This window comes from Bombus impatiens, unplaced genomic scaffold (genome assembly GCF_000188095.3).
Source record: "Bombus impatiens unplaced genomic scaffold, BIMP_2.2 scf_0377, whole genome shotgun sequence".
Taxonomy (NCBI): domain Eukaryota; kingdom Metazoa; phylum Arthropoda; class Insecta; order Hymenoptera; family Apidae; genus Bombus; species Bombus impatiens.
The window spans coordinates 1719609-1729305 of NT_176796.1; the positions used below are offsets into that span (position 1 = coordinate 1719609).

The following is a 9697-nucleotide window of genomic DNA, read 5'->3' on the forward strand; positions in this document are numbered from 1 at the left end:
AAAAAAAAAAAAAAAAAAAAAAAAAGAAAAAGATGAGAGATATACCAAAATGTAACTAATTTAAATAAATACGAATAAATCTCCCATAAATCTCGCGCGTATAAAACTCGAATCTTCTCTTTAAGTTGGTCTGCAGTAGACGCGATTGTATCACAAACGTGGCATTTTTTCGCTGGCAAAAAGGAAACGAACATTTAGAATCCGTCAACGAGTTGCACGGTGGAGTTCGCAGGAAAAACCGAAACGAGGTTACGTATAACAGACATACATATATATTTGACTCTGGCTGGCATCGCATTATACGCTAGGTTCGTATGAACAATGATCGGATGGGGATCTACTTCCCCCGGAGCGGTTTCCCGCAGCTGACGCCCTCGTACGTTCTCCGGAACGTCCGTAGCTCGAATGTATCGTCGTGATAAATCGTTCGACGGGGCCGTGATAAATTCATCCTTCTTTTCATTTAAAATATCCTCGCCCTTAACCGGGCCACTTTATAGCGATCATTACATATTGATCGTATCGCCGATGGCAGAGAGCTGGCCGCTGCTTTTTCTTTTCCTTCTACGTCGATAAGTCTTTACGACGACAATGTCGTACGTCAGCATGGTTTTCTCTGATTATTCCAGGCACGAACAGGGTGGCCGATTTTATCGTGACGCTGAAATTTCGTGAACGGGCTCGACTCGCGGCAGCATAACAGTGGACAGTACAGATATTTATCGATAAATTGAATTCCAGTTGGGGATACGTACAGTCAGAGTGGATGGCAAGTGGTTGGAAAAATTGGTTGCATGTTGCGAATGGTAGGCGAAACGAGTGTGATTAAGGACTCGAAGAAAAATCGTATACGAGTTAAACGAATAGTTGACAAATTAAATCGTTTACGGCGGTTATGTTAGTCGATATAGTAGGAAAAATACACGGTGTATCGAAAGGATATTAAACTTATCGCGTGACCTCCTTTCCAACCATATATCGCGCACCCTTCAATTATTTCTAGCTTATCAGACATCCGACTACCGACTCAGATTTATAACCTCGGAAAAAAAAAGAAAAGTGGAAGGAACAAGCAGAAAGATGGAGAAACAAAAACACGAAACGGCTAGGACGAATACGGAAGTCGGTCTCGAGAACTATCAAAGAGCTAGTTGAACCGCTGGCCAAGCGTCGTAATATTACACGGTATGCCACGAGGAAAAACTGCAGTTATCCAGCTCCGTGCTATGATATATCGCTGGAAGACGAATGGTCAAAATATCTGCCGGAGTTTCAACAGTGATAAAGAGCTCTTTGAAGGAAAGCGAACGTGCTTTCCCGATACCTCCGGGCATCTGGATTGGGATTCGTTTAATAAGAGAGCACCCGTTCCAAAAAGAAATTGGGATCCACGGGAACGAGAACGAGGGATGGCGAAGGACGAGATCTGGAGAAGGGTGAGTTGAAACGCGAGGCTAAAAGCGAAGCAAGACGAGCTCAGGGGGTGGAAAGGATGTGGTTGGAAGGAGGCATCGCCCGGAGCGGCTACGTGCTCCAAAGGATATTAAAGTATTTTAATTGCAGCGGATTTCGCGGAACGCTGGAAGGATTTATTCGAAATCACTCGATCGAGTCTATGAATAGGGATTAAGCTCTCGCTTCCAGCCTCCCACATCGTCCAACCCCTCGTCTTCCCCTCGTGAACCGATGCACACGGCAGGCCGGAATTCCGGACGTCAGGAATGGAAGGCAGAAATAATTGAACATTTAATGGGATAACTGGCGCTTATACCGGTCGCGACGTTGTCGAAACCGAAAGACTGGATTCGCACAATGTTACCCTCTTGTTATTACTATGATTGCGAGGACACTCGTCGCGGCTGCCTGTTTCTGGCCAATCTCTTCTTTCGCCTTTGCTCTCTGGTTCTTGGCTGGTGTCACGCGGAACAGATCGACCGGATAAATTCGTTCAGCGCACGTTAAACGTCGAATTGTGGGAAGTGGAACGTCGAACGAGTGTTTGGTCGCTCGTATCGCATCGAGCGTGCCACGAATTCGTGCGATTCTCGGATCATACGGATCGAAGTCTATGGTTTTAAACTAATTATCTACTTTCGAAGAATCGAGAAGATCGACATCTTTGAAACCAGGATCGCGAGAATCAGGTCGGAGGTTGCGAACGTTTCAGTGACATCGCGTTACAGCTATTTATATTACAGCCATAAATTTCGGCCATTATTCTCTTAGAACGGTCGACAAATCGAATCCACTTATCCGGACGATAATTGGCAGTTCGTTGTAAAGCGAGAAGAGAATCAGCTCGGCACGATGGAACGACGCAAGATATTTTTCGCGTACAATTTGTTACGGTCTCGTGAATTCTTCCGTTTCGGATACCGTTGAACAATAATCCTCTGCGTCAACCGTTCGCCTGTAACGGGTCGTTCATCATATTTCTTATCACTCTCACCTAGCTGATCACGGCAGAAAGTGACGGGTGCAGCTGCTCTCAGCATTTTGTGTAACTCAATAACGGGACTAACGAGGCTTGTACGATTAACTCGACTCCCGATAAATTTCATCGCCCTTCCACTACGGCAAACGGAATTTCTCTTCGAAAGGGGAAACGTCGCCATCGCTTTCGAAGATCGAAACATCGAAAACATTTTCGATATCGTTGCTATGTTGATTTTTCTATGATTTTGAAAAATATTTTCCCTGCCCGAAGCATGAAATATAAACTTTGGTTTTGCAAACAATGCTTTTTACCTAAAACTTATTATACAAATAAAGGTCTGTTTGTAATTAGTAACAAAAATTGGAAAGTAGATATAAATTCGTATGGGAAATGTCCAAACGCGTACGATGTGATTTATCGTGTTGATTTTACGATAGATATTTTCTAATTACTTCTTATCGAGCTCGTATAATCATAAATATTCGCCATAAATTAGTTATTGATTTCGGCATACGCTTCTGTTTCGTTACTCATTGTTCTACAGCGCAAATGGTAGATATTTCGCCGTACGTTCGTACTATATTATCAGATAGAAGCTGATAACGATAATTTACGACGTACGGTACTATGCGAAAGTCTTGAACAATCTACCAAATAGAAACATTTCTTTTTATCGACCAACGTACAAATCTCCACGATGCAAATTCCAGAATTTCTCGTTATATCGTTTCCTACGAGCGATTACCCGAGATGTTTTAAAAAACCGCAACATTCCCGCCATTTCTACTGCTTCGAACGTCAGAGGCTTGCAACGAGATTAAACATCGGCTTGATCGTAACTCGAATCGGTACTTCCGTAGCAGCTTCCTTCAAAAGGTTCGACCTACAAATTCGGAAAAAACCGTGGTTCCATAAAAAGTTCAGCGAACGCTCGGACCGAACCGCGTTTAACGAATGTAATAGTTTCGCCCGCTTAAACTGGCCGGTCTAATCAAGAAAGTGGTCTCGCCGTTGGTAACGCGGTACTCGCCACGAAAATCCTACTCCCGTTTCCTTTTTCGTGATCAAAGTTTCTCTGATTGACGACGAATAAAGGAAATTATACCGCGGCGAACTTTTATTTGCCACCGATTCGTAGCAAAAAGCAACATCGTTACCGATCCTCAAACTCCGTCTGTAAATCCTTTTCATGATTTCCACTGGTCGGATAAAAGGTGCAGAGGTAGACCAGTGGAAAAAGTTTGCTAACTGTTAGGCGAACGTGAACGAAAGAAAGAGGGATCGACATCGAATTTTCTGGCCGGAAAAGAGATTCTATCGTGGAATTTAGGGTAGTGAATATCGTTTGGTGTCTGAACGTGTGGTTCGATAATCATTTTTCGAAGTGGACAGACGACGTCGTTGGAGTTTTTAGGGATATTTTTACACCACAGGGGAGACAAAGTACGGGTGGATTTTCGGATTTGGATTATTTCACGGTTTAATGCGTAGGATAGAAGGTTCTTACTTTACGGCGTGGCACGGACACGGTTTCAAAGAAGCATATTTAATTTAACATACCGTTGCAGTCGGCTTCTAATTACATTAAAGGATCAGCTTAACGAGAACAAATGCACACTCGGACTGCATGCTCGAATGCAACCTTTTTTGAGGGAGGAAGAAAAGCTGCTGCGAAGAAAGCTCGAGGAAATTTCACGATCAAATCCACTTTTAAAATTCAACAAGAGCATCCTCCGTAGCTCCGTGAAAATCCTTCAACGTACTTGGAATTACCATACATTAAATCCTTCAACTTCTCCGACCATCTTCGCATATCTTTTTATTTTTATTTCCTACGGAAAATTAGCAAATAGATCGAGCAGCCAAGAATCGAAGAAACCGTGTTTCAGAAAGGAAAGGTTATTCCGACGGAACAATTGGCCGCGTATCATCTATCCCTGGGCTTCGAATCGAGCAATCAAGTTGCAAATCATGCTGTTCGTGCGAATAGCTATCACCGATGGCGATGCAGCTACGAATTCGTGCCTAACACGCGCGTGCATCACACGCGGCCAGAGAACGAATCTACCTACCAGCGATGGTTCTCTGTGTAACGACGTAGCATGCCGACTCGGGGCGAAAAGTACGTCCATTAAAACAAACGTTAATTCCCATGGTAGGACGCGTAACGACTCGCACCGCGGCCGTTACGTAAAGCTGCACGTACCTGTACCTACGTACGTTTCGTACTACCGAAACAGGCGTACGGTCATGAGGATACATAACGCCGAATTTGGGTTAACTCTTGGACTACGCTTTGAACAAGAAACACAGGGGAATATTTGCCATCGTTACTTTCTTCCTTTCGAATTAGTCCGACGAATTTCGAGGGCCAAGCTTTCTGACTTTTCTACGGAATAGTTTCTAGAAAGTACATATCCGTAAAGTATTTTTATTCGAGCGTCCGACGTGTCCGTTCTTATTCTACGTTATGATACGAACTACTTTGAAAAATAGCGCGGATCAAGGTTTCGCATTCTACAGGGTAGAGACAATTCTTAAAAAAATAATATTTGAAAAGTATTTCCATTCGCGTATCTGACGTGTTCGGTCGTATTCTACTTTATGGTATTTCTTTTGCTGACCTTGCATCTGTTCGAACGAATTGACAGAAGGCTGAGATGATAAGAAATAAAGCCCGAAATTCCAGTCAGGATCGAATGATATATAGCTCGGACTTGGTTCAACCCCTGCTGATAATAAGAAAAGAAGAATGCCATATATCGTCACTGGCTACATAGCTGGCATTTTCATCGATAGATGCTACTAGGTATATTATATATTAATTTATAACCTCGCTATATCGTGCAAACCGGTTGCATTACTTCGTTACACAGTCTTTTCAGGCGCAATGTATTTTTATTATATTTTACTGTGAGATCTGACAAAAAAGGTCGACACAAGAGCCAACCTACTTACATACAAAGTAACTGCTTCACCTTCGACCCGGACGTTTTATCCTCTCTATCTGAAATCGTTCAAGAAGCTTTACTTTTACTCGTTGCCCCAGCTAAAATGTTGTTACATCGGGGTGTATCGGAATTGAAGGACCTCCGGAAGAACTCAAAGACGCTACCACGAGGAAAGAGAGACAGTGTCCGGGTAGACTAAAGGGGGAATTATAGAAGGCTTTAAATATTTATCAAGTCGTGGGCCAGTCTACCGTCGGCGAGCTTTGACAAAGAACAAGAGGCTGCTAATGAATCCAGTCGGCTGGGAGTAATTCACCGTCCCCGTTTCTCCTCCTCGAAGCAAATGGAATTTAAGGGAAGAGGCGAGAGAACTTCTCCATTTGCCAATCTTCTTCGATCCTCGTGCTTAAAAGGAACTCGACTCGTATCGATCGATTTCCACTTCTTTATCCCCGAATTATTCGTTCATAACCGTTCGATCTGTGGTTAGGAAATACAAATACAAGGTATCGCGGAAATCTATCTCTTTCGCTTTCGTTTCTATTCTATGGGTTTTTTTTCGATCGAGAGGTTCGTTTCCGCCGGAAGGGAGCCGACCACTTCACCGTCGAGCTATCGATTACGGTCAGAGGGAAAAAAAAACGACGAACGAATTCGAACGAGCCAACGACGTTCCACGTTCGTACAAGGAGATTTCCAATTATCGGGAATAAGTCGGTGGAACGCTTCGAAAGCGAAATCTCAATGGAGTCCCATTGATTTCTGCGAGGATAGGTGGATGAAAGGAACAAAAAAGAAGAAAGAAGAAAGAAAAAAAGGAAGGAAGAAAAAGCACGACGAGAAAGAAGAAGTAGAAGAAGAAGTAGCGATGCGCGCGTGACTGACGAAAGGCCACGGAAGAGCGGAGAAGCCGTCTCGAAGCGTAGAATTTTTAATCTTGACGAAGCATTCACAACACGCCGGGTTAGAGGAACGAGAAAGAAGCACGCCATCGGGTTGCTTTCGCTACTCCACGAAAGATAATATCTGTCACGCATACTTATCCACGATGAGGGGATTCGCTCGCCTGGAACAGGGTAGGATTATTTATTGTTCTGACTTTCACTCCACGAACTCGCCATAGTCCTCTTCGGGTCGCCGCGGTATACACTAATGTGATTATACGATTTATCGTTTTGTTTTCTGATGACCGCGAAGAGACTGATAGTCTGGACGTTGATAGGAAATGGGAACACTCGATACCAGGATACCAATGAGGCAGATAATTCCGTCTTGGAATAGAAGATGAAAATATGCCGGTTATTCTAGGTTTTTTTTTTCTTGCTTTTTTTTTTTTTTTTTTTGGGGGCCGTCTCGAAGCGTAGAATTTTTAATCTTGACGAAGCATTCACAACACGCCGGGTTAGAGGAACGAGAAAGAAGCACGCCATCGGGTTGCTTTCGCTACTCCACGAAAGATAATATCTGTCACGCATACTTATCCACGATGAGGGGATTCGCTCGCCTGGAACAGGGTAGGATTATTTATTGTTCTGACTTTCACTCCACGAACTCGCCATAGTCCTCTTCGGGTCGCCGCGGTATACACTAATGTGATTATACGATTTATCGTTTTGTTTTCTGATGACCGCGAAGAGACTGATAGTCTGGACGTTGATAGGAAATGGGAACACTCGATACCAGGATACCAATGAGGCAGATAATTCCGTCTTGGAATAGAAGATGAAAATATGCCGGTTATTCTAGGTTTTTTTTTTCTTGCTTTTTTTTTTTTTTTTTTAGGGGTAGCCACGTTGCGAATTAGTAGGAAGAAACGTAGGTTGGTTTCGAAAGAGATACTTTGCATTTTTATTAGAGACAATTGCAAGATGCGAATGTTCTGGTATAATATTTCTAAATATACATATATTTTTCCATATTTTCCATTTCCTTTTAATCCCTGTGTTTTAGGTAGGTTGTATGTATAGCTAACGAAACATGGAATTCTTCGTTACTACTGTCACTTACCACGTTGCCAAATCGGTGTGCTAGCCGGATTGCTGTCCACTTCGCATTTCAGGCTGACGGACATCCCCTCGACGATCGGAATTCCAAAACCAGGTAAACGCGTTATCGCGAACGACGGAGTATCTGAAACAGGTATTAAGCAATTACTGTCAGCCCCAATACCGATAGTCGTTTGTCGATCACGTGTCAGTAGGAGAAAAGAAGAACCGCTATCTTTCGAATTCTTGCCTCGAAGTTTCTCCAATTCTACGATTTCTCTAAAGCGAGCGAACACATCAAAGACGTAGAATAAAAATTCCAGCGAAAGATTTCTCTGTAGATAAAATACTGGAAAGAAAAAAGCGTGAAAACTAATTGTTCGAATATATGCGGAATTTTGAAGTCTTTTCGGTAAAAAGAGTTTGGTACAACGAGGCTAAAGTTTCACAGAGTACGAACCGGAAAAAGAGTTTGTAATGTTCGAGGCCGTAAGGTATTTATATTTGTACACCGGACTGCGTCGTTATTATTGTTTATTAAAGCGCGCGGAGAAACTGGAGCGGTATGCAGGTCGATAAGACCAGAGCTTAGCGTCTTAACACAAATTATATAGTAATGAGGTATCGCAAAATTTCGTGTTAGGTTGCCCGGGACGTAGGCTTAAGCAACAAAATCTGAAATGCGTTCTCTATACAAATAAATTCAACTTAGTGGAGTACAGGAAAAAGTCGATTAAGGGTAAACCGCGTTATGAAGATTCTCGCGTCGCTGCTGGTAACACAGCGAGGAAAAACTGTTAACGTTATTTGCTCTCGAGTCCAAGTTACGATATTGCTTGCTTATTTTATTCGTAGCGTTTATATCGTTGTATGAGGAAAATATTTAAGCTCGACTCTTAAATCTTCTCTGGAATTATACATCTCGCGATATAGAACGTCTTAAATATTCTTCGCATAATAAAAATACTGCTCCTTAATGCGAAAAGTAATTCTCCATACCGGAGAAATTTTTCATCCGACCACGATTATTCCTCAAACAGTGGTCTCTCGTTGATTCGGTGCTCGAAATCGGTCAGACCGACAAAGGACAACAAAAAGCCCGAGAGGCAAAAAGAGGAATATCGAGCGGAACGAAAGCAAAAATCGCGCGACTTCGTAATAACCGAAACGAGCGACGGGGAGGAAACGAGCCGCTCCATTGCGGACATCAAACCTACTAATCGGCAAAACGGAACTGCGCCTCTGACGAACGAGCTACCCCTTCGCCCCGTTTTGTGGGCGACGACCATGGCGCGCTACTAGCGTTCCTTCCGCGTCATTAACGACCGACCTCGAACTAGGTGACAGAATCGGGCCGTATCCAGAACGTAGATGCACACATGCGCGTAAGCTACATAAAGGACACGTACATACGCGTGATACACACATATAGGTACGTAAACGTGTGTATACGCGATAGAATCGAAAGCGTTCGACGAACGAACGAACGAGCAAGCCAACGACGAGCGAGCGAGTGAGCGCGTTTCGAGGCCGCGAGTAATTAACGAACAGCATAGGACAGTGAAAATTTTACGACCCACGGGTCGCGTGCACTCGTTAAAATCAGCCCTGTCTTTATTTCGCTTCGTTCCCCTATTTTTTCCTTCTCTCCGTCTTTCTTGCGCTCAATGTCCGGTCGGATGGATGACGATGGTCGTCCCATCCACGGCGGGGAACAGGCTGGCGCCTTCTCGCGTGAAATCAAAGCTTGACGTGGCGCCGTCCGAACGTTCGGTCGCGCGCTATATCGCGCTGTTCGTTCGGTTCGTTAATATTTCAGCAGCGCGCCGACGCGAGGATGCCGAGGAAAAGGGTGTCGAGGTCGCGAGATAAATTGGCGGTTGGAAAGGAAGAAGAGGCGACGTGGTAGGTTTAGAGGAACCGGTCGTAAGAGCAATGGAGACGAATCGCGTTGGAAAGGGCGAGAAGAGAATCCCAAATACATCGATGCGGGGGGCTGGAAGTAGCAAAGAGGGAGGAAAAGAGGAAAAAAGAAGCGAGAAGCTTTGCCTCCGACTACCGGATGGCTCCAAGTTATTCACTCGGCTATAATAGCGCGGTGCTGAGACAATGCAAGCTTAATGAAAGCCACCCCCGCTTCTTTTCATCGCGTCTCTCTCTTTCTACCGGTTTCGTTGCTATCTTCGTTCGTCCTCCTTGTCCCTCTTTCCGACTACCCTGCGAGCGTCTTTGTCGCTCCCGCTGTTTCCCCGTCCCTGTCGGTTTTCCTTGTACGTCTCGTGGGTCTTGCTCGACGCCAACGGGGATAACGCCACCGCCGCCGC

General features: G+C 44.2%; 1 protein-coding gene across 1 annotated transcript in view; it reads right to left on the bottom strand.

Moving 5' to 3' along the window:
- LOC100746381 (B-cell receptor CD22) overlaps nucleotides 1-9697 on the bottom strand; it is a 319222-nt gene that overhangs the window by 82922 nt on the left and 226603 nt on the right. Inside the window, exon 7 of the mRNA XM_003489821.3 lies at nucleotides 7396-7518. Within this exon, the coding sequence (XP_003489869.1) occupies nucleotides 7396-7518 (123 nt within the window). The remainder of the gene's footprint in view (nucleotides 1-7395; nucleotides 7519-9697) is intronic.